Source organism: Natator depressus, chromosome 12 (assembly GCF_965152275.1).
Source record: "Natator depressus isolate rNatDep1 chromosome 12, rNatDep2.hap1, whole genome shotgun sequence".
NCBI lineage: Eukaryota > Metazoa > Chordata > Testudines > Cheloniidae > Natator > Natator depressus.
The window spans coordinates 18,321,168-18,334,032 of NC_134245.1; the positions used below are offsets into that span (position 1 = coordinate 18,321,168).

Below are 12,865 nucleotides of genomic sequence, written 5' to 3' on the forward strand. Positions count from 1 at the left end.
ATACTTCAACACATTAGCAGCCTAATCTGGCATAGTAAAGTCTTTGGGCTCTAAATAGGTACACTGGAAGGGGAGGCACTTCAAGTAGTTGAAAGTTTAGTGTGGAGTCAGGCCCAATGGTTAGATGGCAGTTTTAGGATTCTTTTCCCCTTCCCTTCTGGAGGCACAGGAGACGAGCACAAGGCTAGTTTTTTCACAAACACTATTGGCTACTTCCATATGTATGCATGTATTTTATAATTTAGATTTGCATCTGTTGACTCTTCAATATGCGTTGTTTTGTCGTCCTCACAAAGGTGTTTCAGGTCTCTGAAGAGAACTGCTAGAAACATAACTGAATAGCTAAAAAAACTGAAGAAAAACTTACAACTAAAATGTGTGTGGTAACCCCAAAGAAAAAATTTAAATGTCAAAGTCAAATGAATTAAACATTTTTTTTTCTGGTTTGGTAAACATTAAAATAGTGAATCTGTCTCACAGATTAAAGGAGTTCTTGCTTTCCTAGCTAAACAATCTCTTCTGTATATGTAGGGAAGTGTATCTTTTATTGACACATCTGCTGAATATAGTTTTTCCCAAGAAAAATTAAAATAGTTTGTCTTCCCAAATGCCTAGCCACTAGGGTTGTTTTTTCTGAACTGAAAAAGTGTAGTAAAATGGACTTTAGTTTGTTGGATATATTTTCTTAGTTTGGCAAATACAGCAAAAGAACCTCTTTACCTTCTCAATGACTTTCCACCTCAGCCTACTGAAACAACCTGCCCTAAAGACCAGAAAATTCTAAACAGCAGGGAAAGGGAGGGGAGAGGAGAAAAAAAAAAAAGATGAAGGGGGTTAAGACCCTCTTTTGAAAAGAATATTGTTTTCTGTGAGAAAGTAGGGTCTCCTTTCACCTTTAGCATCAAGGGGAGGAGGAAAAAAGAAAATCTAAAGAGCTAAATGGTGTGGCCTTCGGGTCATTTTCCAGCCAGTGCCTCTCTCCCACCTGCATACTCACCTCAACATCAGGATTTTTCTACACATGTCCAGTAAGCAGAGTAAATGGCAGAAAGTTTGAATAGCAAGGTTTTCTTTGAGACGTTGCTTTTCACATAGTTCATATTGGCTAAATCTGAGGACTCTGAAAATATAGCTTTACTGTCATTAGTAGGATGGTTATTATAGAAGAATGCTTATGGTTAGAACCCTTTATTTTCTTGTAATCTAGGGTGTGATCTAGTCACTTGTTCTATATATCCAATATACACACCAAATACCTATTGTTCAGGAGTGCTTTTACTTCCTTTTTTTCTCTCTTCAAGCAAACAGACATCCATTCTCAATCTTAAATTAGAAAATTCAACAGAATTTCTGTGTTCCTTGATCTCAACTTTGTAAAGCTGGCCAGCATGCAAGTATTTTACATCCTTTCCAGCTTTGCTCACATGCACTATAGCCACACTTTTCACATTTAATGAGTATCACATTTGTTTTTGCTCCCCGTAAAAATTGTTTGTGAAATATACAATGTATTAAATGGTATGTCTAATTTTTTTCCTCAAATGAAAATTAAAATCAACAATTACAGGGAAAAAATTCATAGTTATGGAGATACAGGTGTACTGACACAGTCTCTTGTATACTAACTCTGTTTTTCCTTCATTACAGAAATGAGCCGTCAGACTGCTACAGCACTACCTACAGGTACTTCAAAGTGTACACCATCACAGAGGGTGCCTGCTCTGACTGGCACTACAGCTTCCAACAATGACTTGGCAAGTCTTTTTGAGTGTCCTGTGTGTTTTGACTATGTGCTGCCACCTATTCTTCAGTGTCAGAGTGGCCATCTTGTTTGTAGCAACTGTCGCCCCAAGCTTACATGCTGTCCAACTTGCCGAGGCCCACTGGGTTCCATTCGTAACTTGGCTATGGAAAAAGTTGCCAATTCTGTACTGTTCCCATGTAAATACGCCTCTTCTGGATGTGAGATAACTTTGCCACACACAGAAAAAGCAGACCATGAAGAGCTGTGTGAGTTTAGGCCTTATTCATGTCCATGTCCTGGTGCTTCATGTAAATGGCAAGGTTCGCTGGATGCTGTTATGCCACATTTGATGCATCAGCATAAGTCAATAACAACACTACAGGGAGAAGATATAGTTTTCCTTGCTACAGACATTAATCTTCCTGGTGCTGTTGACTGGGTTATGATGCAATCTTGTTTTGGCTTTCATTTCATGTTAGTCTTGGAGAAACAGGAAAAATATGATGGTCACCAGCAGTTCTTTGCTATTGTACAGCTGATAGGAACACGCAAGCAAGCAGAAAATTTTGCTTATCGACTTGAGCTTAATGGTCATAGGCGGCGATTGACTTGGGAAGCAACTCCTCGATCTATTCATGAGGGAATTGCAACAGCCATTATGAATAGTGACTGTCTAGTCTTTGACACCAGCATTGCACAGCTCTTTGCAGAAAATGGCAATTTAGGCATCAATGTAACTATTTCAATGTGTTGAAATGGCAAGCAAACATTTTCAGGCCAGTGTTTAAAACAGTTGCATTTAATTTCGCAGAAACTAGGGTAACCATCTGTGACTGCCAGACACAAACTATTTGGTAGAGGGAGGCTAGATGTATATGAAGGTAAATAAAAGGAAAGGCTGTTAAATTACAGGAAGCAGTTGCATGTAGTAACACTAATATATTTAAAATAAGTCAACAGTAAACCACTGAAAATATATATACACCCAAAATGGGCATCTTTTGTATTAAGAATTGATTCTACAGGAAACGTTGTAAAATAGTTCTAAAAACTTGTTTGTAGATTGATTGTACTGTTGAAAAGGATACTGTTGTGTTTTTTGTTTGTTTGTTTTTTTTTTCCTTTGACTGACAAGCCATGTTGAGCAGTCCGGTCTCTTGCCACTGCTTTTCCCCCTTAAGTCACTACATAGTATTGCTGCTGTTTGTGTATATTTTTGTGTATTTGCTAATTTTTATTAACTTCTAGTTTTTCATTAAATAAATGACTTTCTTTTCTGTAATTCAGGTTTTCCTCTGTTTTGTACGTTTTAAAAATTAATTGCAGGTGTCATCTTTTGATATGCATAATTGCTTATGGTAAAACTTATACTTTTGTACATTTGGTAAATTAGTCTCTTCCCAGTAGTCCATTCATTGGTGATACTGTTCTTAATTCAGCTATTTTGTGAATGTATTGAATTCTAAAGGAGCAATTACATTTGAAGAATTATCAGAAAAACAGCTCCTTTAAAAACAGGCCTAGATGATAATGTACTTCGTTATACCGTCAAACAAAAGTGAGGAGTTATTGGGTAACATCCTAATTAAATACACTGAAAATTCAGGCACACTTCTTAAATTTAGAAACTTCAGACACAAACTCATGCGTGTATTTTGGTTTTGCAGTACAAGAAGGCATTGTCTTATGCAGTAATTGTAACTATAAAAACAGACCATTTAAAAAAAAAAAAGGCAGTCTCAGATTACGATGTTTTTGGTCTTTTATAATTTTGTCATTAAAAGAATACCTGGCAAACTAAATAAAAACTCTTGTTTTTTGCTTTAGCATGAAGTTTGACTAATTTAATATTCTAACTTAACTTTACTTGTAACAATCCGTCAGACAAAAGGATACCTGAACTGGAGAGAACCAACTTTATTTTCCTTAGTCATACTAATCTTGTATGTCATCCCACCATGTTAGTGATACGATGAACAGTGTACATCCAAAGGTCCATGCAATTCTCTTGCATTTAAAGGCATAAGTGGTATATTGGGGCCTTTTGCAGGTTGCAAGCAAGTTTGAGAAATTCACCTTGAATGTATGTCTTATACAGCACTAAGATGGTTAATGTAAAAAAGAAATAATATAAAAGAAAACTATTAAATCTCAAACTACTTTAAAGGTATCTCTTTGCCAAACTTGGTAATTGTGAACATATGCTGTTGGGAGAAGTAGGATGAATATTAGCTACTTTTTGTATAACATTAAAATACAGTTTATTTACTATATATTGTCTAACTTTGTCAGAAATTGATCTATGTTAAGACAACTCATTGAATTATTTTTGGTGCAGTGATTACACATTTTAGCCTGATGGGGCAAGTAGGCATACAGATAAGGAATGTGAACCAGTATAGACGTTTATAGACAAGCCAGTGCAGAAATAGTTCATTTTATATAGTTGAAGTAAGCTTCAGAAACTTTTTTTAAAAATTGTGATGGTGCACTGTTCAAGAGGATTAAAAACTTAAGAAATATACTGGCATCTCATTTCTTCTTTGATCTCTAGTGGAATACTTGCTGTGTCAGTTTTCTAAATGCAGCCTATTTAATCTTACCTACATTTACCCCAATTTTGTTTTTGCAATACCATGAGATGTTTGGCTACAGCAGTTACAAGCTAGTGGCTGGTAGGTTTGAAATTAAGACTTTATTTAAATGTGTGGTTTCTCATTATTGAAACTTGCATTTCAATTCTAATTCTTTCAGAGGCTGTTGATAAATAGTGTGGACTAATTTTACATCCAGACTTTAGTTTGAGTAGTAGATTAACTCCTATTAAAATACATAGATTTGAGGCTTGCCTAAAATGAGTGAGTTAGGATGTTTTCTGTATTTTAAGAAATGGTAACTTCCTTAGATATTAAAAGTGCTATGTGATGATATGGCTGGAACTGAGGAGATCGTTGTATGTTTGGTTGATTCTAATACCTTCTCAGATCTTGTAATGGAATCCATAAAAGCTTTCGTTGTTTTAAGTTAGTGGAAGTCTCTTTAATTGGTGAGTCAGAACTATGATTTTTAAGTATTCCTGATCTGTGTAATAAAATGCCATTTATTTTTAATGTAGGTTACTTTAGGTGGTTGTGACTTTGATTTTTATTTGCAATTACTTTTCTTGCTATTAAGGAAACAAGGTATTAAACTTCCTAGTTTATTTTTATTTTTTAAGTTGTCCAAACACAACATTCAACAACCAGCTACCCCATTTTACCAATTTGGTCACAGTAGTCCGGGATAGACAGCAGCAGTGAATGCTTCCACATACCACCTAGCCAGTAGTTGAAAGTAAAAAGGCAGCTACATTTTACACTCCTGCTTAGTTGTTTGCTGCAAATTACACCCACTTTACACACATTCATTGGGCTATATACATGGGATACTCTAATTACAGAAATGTCAACCTTGCTTTGAGACTTTTAGGGATAATTATTAAAAAAAAAAACAGGAATTAGAGCATTTGCTTGGACCAAAGGTGCAAAGCCAAATACACATGGGGTGGGGTGCATAGTAGCACCTTGAATGCTTGTAATGCATGCTACAGGAGCTGGATCCTCTTTTCTTCTCCTGATTTGGCCAAGGAGCATTGCAACCCCTACCCTGGGGGAAATGACAACAGGAAATTTGCCCTTCTATGCTTTCTACAGCTCTGAGTTACCTTGGCCAGTGATGGTCCTTGTCCTTGCTCTTGGCCATAGTTCTCTCCCTTGTGGACTCTGCAGTGGTGATTACCAGTGGGGTTTGGGAAGCTGGATTCACTGCTCAAGCCACTGACTGCATGTTGTGCTCCAACTGTCCCAGGCAGACCTTGCTGGCGTAGTCCAGGGAGGTTAGAGCGCAGCCTGCGGCTTGGATGGTGAATCCAGCAGTGTCCCATCCCATTCAAAGTCACCCCAGCTTGCCTCTTAATAGAGCTCTCATTGTGCAGCCTATACATGTCTCACATGGGTGGTGGAAGAGAACACCCTCTCCTCTGTGGCACTATATGCTGAGTAGGGGTGAACGGTACACATGCTCATTTTATGCATATGCTTCAGCTTGCAAAATTCATACATTTAAGCTGGGAGGGGAGGAGGAAGGATTACAAAAAAATAGGGTGGGCATCTGTGGTGCAATTCTTAAATTCACCTCTGAATTTCAGGGAAGGGTGCGGTTTTATGTTGGGAGGGAATCTAGGACTCTAACATTTAAAAGACAAATTTCAATGTCATACATACAATTGTGTTTTGGGTTTAGTTAACAGAATAACTTCAGAAATGCTAACACAATAGTTTGAAAATAAGGCCAAGGTTCTTAAAATATATAAGAATAATAGGATACACCACTGTGCACCAAAAAGCATAACATGATGGGAAACTGTAAAGAGATGTTCATCTGTATTTTTCTGGCACAATGATTTAACTTCCTTGAACTAAAGATAGAGTGGCTTTAGAAGAGTATGTCAGCATAAGTGTAGCACTTTCATAAAATAGATACTGCTGCTTGTACTTTTAATAGGTAAACAGGACATGAGGGTCTTAGAGGCTTAATACTAACTTGGTTTATGGTTTGGGACTGTTCAGAATTGAGTCTAGTTTAAGATAGACTTGAAAGTGAGCTTGCAGTACTCCCCATAAACAGTTGCTCATACCAATGGGCACTTTTAAAAGATTTTACATTAACTGTAAACACAATGTATGCTATAGTGTAGTTAGTTACTTTCAGACTTTATCTCCCCCTCCCCCCCAACATTTAATGTCATTCATCAGATTGAATGGTTAAAACATGCTCATCAAAGACAAAGTATAGACTAAACTTTTTTTTTACTCTTATGCACTAAGACATTAATGATCTATATTAAATATCGGTTGTACTAGCTACCACCAGATCTAAAATTAGTGGTATTTAAAATGCCTGGAAATGTCATATTAGCAGTGACTATTTATATTAGAAAAGTTTACTTTTATTCTAGTGGAAAAAGTGTACTCAATTATCTTTATTTAAAATAATGAAGATTCTTCTCTATTTTTTAATATACTTCAAGAGTAAACTGTCAAACAATTTATCCTCAATCCAAATACCTGTTTGTGTGTGTGTTGCTGCCATTAATAAAAACAAATTGCAGGTGCATAGGCTTTGGGAAGTCAAATGGGAGCGTTAACATTCAATATTTCTCTGTTCAGACATTCCTTGCATGCATTTGGTTATTTAAGATGTTAAAAGTTATTGTTTGCACTATGCACGGTGATATGTCCGTTATACAGAGTTGCCCATAACATTCCTATAATTGAAACTACTGTAATTCAAAGTGTTATCCAGATGAATTCATAATATAGTTCTGTTTAGTATAATGAATTTAACTTTTCAAAGCTATTCTGAATAAAATTTAATTGCTTCATACTGTGCTGGGCCATCTACTTAAGAAAAATATTTGTGGGCAGAGGGAAGGATCAGCAACTGCAGCTTTGCAAGCCTGGTTCTCTTAGTCTGTGTGTGTAGTCAAAGTAGAAGGTTCTCAAAATGGCACTAGACCCTACACCACACTACTAATAGCCAGCATTTGAGTATCAATTACAACTTCATTGGGGTGTTATTTAATGAATGTAAGTTGTGACTTTGGAAGGCCTTTACTGTTTGTGTCAAGAATAGTAAAAGCAGGAACAGCAATAAATAAAATAAAGTGTCCTTAATGCAGAAAAGTGGACAGGTAAAGGTGGTGTTATGTATTACCTCAGTGTATTCAGCTTTTTAGATATTAAAGGCTATGATTCGTGTTTGTTTAAAATCTTCAGTATTAGTATAAAGGACTTTCATCTGTAAAGCACCAAAAAAAAGGAACTTGTGTTCAACCACCAGTAGCTTTCTAGGTCCCAGTCCCTCCCTGCTTATTTCTGAAAAATGCAGTATGTACTTCTACCAAGTTCAATGAAAATGAATGCACTTGCAGTTCAGCATACAAATGTAATCTGTCTACAGAATTTCTGCTGGGCAGTTCTAAATGTAGTTTTACAAATTGAGTGCATCTGTGAAACAAGTACAGTGCGCAGGGGGTTGGATCACTAGGCTCTGTGTGGACAACACCTCAGTGGCCTCTTGCTATGGAAGCTGATAGAACTCTGTAGTCCCTTATTAGAAATAAGCACTTTCTATATAAATCAACCAGTCACAAAAAATATATCCATCCCGTGTAGAAGCTATGTACCCACCTTCTCATGGAAAAAACCATGCTTGTTTAAATAGAAAGCTCCTATGTCTTCTGATTTCCTGCTGCTCCTCTCACTACCAGGTAAGGGCTACTGCCTTGTCCCTCCATGTGAAAAAGGAGCAGCTGAGAGTAGGAAGCTTTCAGTTTCCTGCCTGTCCTGTGTAGAAGGCTACAAGCCGCAGGACTACTTAGCACTAAAAAATGGTAAAGGTGGCAGTTTTTTGTTTTTGTTTATTGGTGTCCATTATTGATGTGGTGATGTTAGCTATTTACATGTTTATAATACTTAGCACTTCACATACCTCAACTCTCACTGGAAGAATCTTCTAGCAATTTTTGGCACTTTCCTGCTTTGCAGAGCATTCCAGTGCACTTCTGAGGGCTCACTCAGGAAATAACTCGAATGATGGACCTTCCTGTTCTGGAAGTTTACAGGTAAGGAGAAACTGTCATATTTGTCTTAGTGTAAAGATGCAACAAACACTCTTTAGCCTCGGTTTTTTAAGGCTGTATTCGAAAGCTTGTATTGTGGGCCCTTTACATGACAAGGGAAGATGAAGCCTTCTGAAGAAAGGGATTTTATACTTTAATATAATTAATGGATCAGTTCTAAAAATGCCACTGAACAAATGTAGGATTAGTCCTACTATGACCTACAGAAGGTTTAACAGACCTCTTTATACATATACAGAAGCCAGTTGAAGCAAAATATTTTATACTGTATGCTTCATTGTGATTTCCTATTATGGTATAGTTACCACCATCCCTTCACAAATTTGTTTTAGCAGACCCCCATTTGTCTTGAAGTCTCTCACCTTGTTACAATTTTATGAGCAGTGGTGGTATATTTCAAAACCAGTCATTCATTAGTAGAACTAGCTTGCAAGAAGTGGTCAAACCTTTATTAATCGAATACCAAACTGAAAAATTAAGTTACAAAGATCAGCATTACTACAAGACTTTAATCTTTCTTTATGACCTAACATAAGGAAAATAATATTGAGACTGCTATTCACAGAATATAATCATCTTCCCCATAATTTAAAACACGTGTGTAGACTGAAGTTGGTAGCTTAAATTACAGCTGTCATATAAGAGGGTGGAAAAATACATGAGGTTGAGACTAATATGATTCTTTACAAAGAGTATAGTGGCAAAGGAAACTAGAATTTGACAATTAAGGGTATACTTTTTCTATACTCTTGTTCTGAAGTGTTTATACAACTACTACTAATTGAATTTTGGAGCTTTTAAAACACCAAATCAAAATGTTCCCTTTTTTCATTTGAGCATCCAGTTTTTCCACAAGGGAGACTTAAGGAGCCTTTCTTTGTATAAACCTGACTTTTGTCCCCCCCCATGCAAAAAAACCTACCTTTTTAAAAACTCATCTGATTTGTCAAATTTCTCATGACTGCTGTTCTTGCCAGAAGAGCATGGTTTTAGAAATTCCAGGAGAGAATGAAGTCAAATACTAAAGTGTTGGGAGAAAAAAATTAAGAATCTTTGCATATTTTAAGAATCCTCTAACATCCTCTTCCAAAACTCTGCATTAAGAGGCCATAATTTCCAGTAGGGACTCACCCTTCTCTCCACTAGCATGTACACAATTTTGAATGTGTGAATAGGTATTAGTGCAGGGGTGGGCAAACTTTCTGGCTTGGGGGCCACATCTGGGTATGGAAATTGTATGGTGAGCCATGAATGCTCATGAAATTGGAGGTGGGGGTGGGGGGGCTTGGGTTACACAAGGGGGCTCTGGGCAGCACTTATTGCAAAGCAGCTCCCAGAAGCATGTCCCCCCTCCAGGCAGCTCTTGTGCCCTGTCCTCAGGTGCCATCCCTGCAGCTCCCTTTGGCCAGGAACCACAGCAGCACACAGAGCTGCAGGGAGCAGGGCAAACCCCTGACCCTGCTCCCCAGCAGGTGCTGAGGGCTGGATTAAATGGTCTGATGTGGGCCGTAGTTTGCTCACCCCAGTATTAGTGTGAGAGAGCCTCCATTCAAGTATGGTATCTAGTGAAGGCTTAAAAAACAGCCTATATGTTGGTGTTAGTGACTATTAGTACTTTGAAGCTGAAATTGCTCTGCATGGCCTGATCAACATCCTCATCAGAATAAGACCATAAAGAGGAGAGAACAGTCTAGTGGAAAAATCAGTGATGTAAATCAGGAAGTCAAATTCCACTCCTGGCTCTGCTGCACTGGGTGGCTTCAATGACTTGATCCTTATTTTATTCTTAAAGGTAACTCTCAAACATTTTATACCTCATGACATTCCTGTGAGAGATAATAATCATAACTTTTTCACAAGGGGAAAATAGGTTCAGATATTTAATCTGCTTAACTGTCCTACCATTCAGTGGCAAAGCCAGGCTTAGAACCTTATGCATAATGTGCTGGACACCACTTCTCAGGCAGATATCATTTATCCATTAAAATGGGGATAAGACATGCTTCACAGAAGTGATTAATCAATATTTGTGTTTTCCAATATGCTATATACTCTCCCACAAGTCTTCTCTTTTCCTGACCTGCTTTTAGAGTTAGTCTATCTTTTTTCCTGTTGTGAAGGAGTAGTTTTGGTGGCATTCACTGGGTGAATATTTGTGCATTTTGACTGTAACTCCGGTTTGTGAAATCTTGTATTTTATTCCACATCTATGAGCACCTCCCCCAACACAACTCCATTTCATTTATCACAGATATGTGTATTAAATATTGGTGCTGATTTAAGGTGAGAAACTAATTTCTCTCTAGTTTAGGAAGAGATGGGTCTTAAGTCAAATTTTAACCACTCTTCTCCCATACCTAATGTAAGAGACCTGAAATTTTACCTATTGGAAAGTTTTAGCGTGAGGTCCACAAGTGTATCATATCAAATATTTCCTAGCTTTTTGCAAGTTAGTTTAAATATCAGCTGGGTGTGTTAAAAAATACACCACTGACCATTAAGATTAGGCACTTTAAAATAAGGCCTTGAGCCAAAAATGAACAAAATAGGGAATACAGGACACGAGCAATGGTATCTGAGCATAATGAAGGTGGTTATGGGGACTCATGCTTTACATTTTTTAAATGAAACAACTCTGAAATTCTTGTTTTGTAATATTTTAACAAATGCATATTTGCAAGATTTTTAGACAAAACATTAATGCACTTCAACTTTTTTGCTGGGAAAGTAAGCAGTATTCACTGATAGTTTTTCAGATGAGCTCAGTGCATTTATTTTAATTATATAAGTTATCCATATTAAACTTCATGTAACACAAATCTGTTGCCTGATCATTAAACCCATCTGTATACAGTAGTAACAAAACTAGAGCATTGGAGACATGAAGTATCTAGAGCAAAAGTGTGTAACGGGGTTAGGTGCTTTCAAAAAATATATCCCTAATCTTCACACTCTTGGTCTCTGCTTGGGTGTGCAAGCAGGTATGTGTACTCTCCTCCATGCTGCTGATAGAACTGGTATATATAAAATGTGTTTGGTAAATTGGCGCATATAAAGTTGCAGGAACACTTTCTATTATTAATAGTCAAGTAGAACTGGAGTTGAGGCCCCACTGAAAGTCAAGCCTTAACTTTTAATGGGTGGCACAGCACATCACAGTGAGGCCTCAATGCTTGCCCTCATGTTTTGTATCACTGCAGGTCACGTTTTTACCATCTGACAGTTGAATGAGAGTTTAATGTTGATGTACAGGATATCTCACCCAATCCGCTTAAAGTTTACTATTCAAGCGCTCAAGTCCGGTCTTGATTGAAAATCCCCCATCGAAAGCTGCATTCAGAACTTCATCCAGGCAGCTTGCCATAACAAAATTCAAATCCTGCCGCACATTCATTGCAATCTCTTCAAGGTCTTTTTCATTTCTTTGAGGAATGATGATTCTCTTCAGTCCAGCTCTATGGGCTGCTAGGACTTTGTCCTTAATTCCCCCAACCTATTAAAAACCACACAATTTAAAAATAAGTTATTTAGTTATGATGCTTTCAGCAAAGCAGTCACAAGAGGCATTTTGAATTAAATATTAAGTGAACAAAACAGGATTCCAGATGTGCATCCATAATTCATCATACTGAGAGCTTAAACTGCATGGACATACTTGTAATGGAATGTTAGGAGAAGGTAAATTTGGAAGTGTTTGCCTTACCCATATGAGCTAAAAAGATTGCCAACAGGCATTTATTAGTCTTAAACTGCTAGAATGGGAAATATGATATGATTAGTGTAAGAGGAAAAAACCTCATTGGGCCCACAAAGATTCCAGCTGCATAGCTGCAAGAATCTCAAACATGAGATCTCATTAATCTCTTACCCTCACATATATCCTTGCACCCATCAACATAGGAAAAAACACTTCTAAAAAGGCAATCGTCTCTCTTATGATTCCCATTTTAAGGTAACACAAGGGTTGGCTGTGCCCTGCTGGACCCTCCAATCTCTGGCTGTTCTTTTCTATGCGTGGTAAAGCACTGTGTATCTTAGTAACATTAACAATGGAAAGAAAGGCTACTGTTTGTTTCAGGTGTATCTGCCTCTCTCTACAGCTTACTCAGGGTTTGTCTACATGACAAGTTAGTGTGCGCCATGTAGACAAGCCTTTATTTTAAAAATTATCCTTATACAAAAGCAAAACAACCTACCAAAAAAATGCTTATGCATACAGCTATGCTTTTCAAGCAGTTGAAAATACGTACTGTAGCATATTCAAAATACAGCCAAGCATCCACTATAACTGGGAATCTCTATACTTGGCGACAAAATAGGTAGCCTCTCTGTATGTTTAATGCAGTTTGTTCACAGAATCCAAAGAGGGATCATTCTGATTCACTAACAGGTTACTAGATTAAAATTTATAAAATTATTTCTGTCACAGTATGAAATCC

General features: G+C 37.2%; 2 protein-coding genes across 9 annotated transcripts in view; one reads left to right on the top strand and one right to left on the bottom strand.

Annotated features, from left to right (window-relative positions):
• The window catches only part of SIAH1 (siah E3 ubiquitin protein ligase 1), a 32,939-nt gene extending 29,387 nt beyond the window's left edge, over positions 1-3,552 (top strand). For all 6 annotated transcript variants that reach the window (XM_074968654.1, XM_074968652.1, XM_074968651.1 and 3 more), the window contains exon 2: positions 1,648-3,552. In XM_074968654.1, coding sequence (XP_074824755.1) covers positions 1,650-2,498 — 849 coding nt within the window. In that variant the 5' untranslated portion in view covers positions 1,648-1,649 and the 3' untranslated portion in view covers positions 2,499-3,552. The remainder of the gene's footprint in view (positions 1-1,647) is intronic.
• Positions 3,553-8,737: 5,185 nt separating this feature from the next.
• The window catches only part of LONP2 (lon peptidase 2, peroxisomal), an 89,307-nt gene continuing 85,179 nt past the window's right edge, over positions 8,738-12,865 (bottom strand). For 2 of the 3 annotated variants that reach the window (XM_074968649.1, XM_074968648.1), the window contains exon 14: positions 8,738-11,919. In XM_074968649.1, the coding sequence (XP_074824750.1) occupies positions 11,698-11,919 (222 nt within the window). In that variant the 3' untranslated portion in view covers positions 8,738-11,697. The remainder of the gene's footprint in view (positions 11,920-12,865) is intronic. The other variant, XM_074968647.1, reaches the window with a different exon arrangement.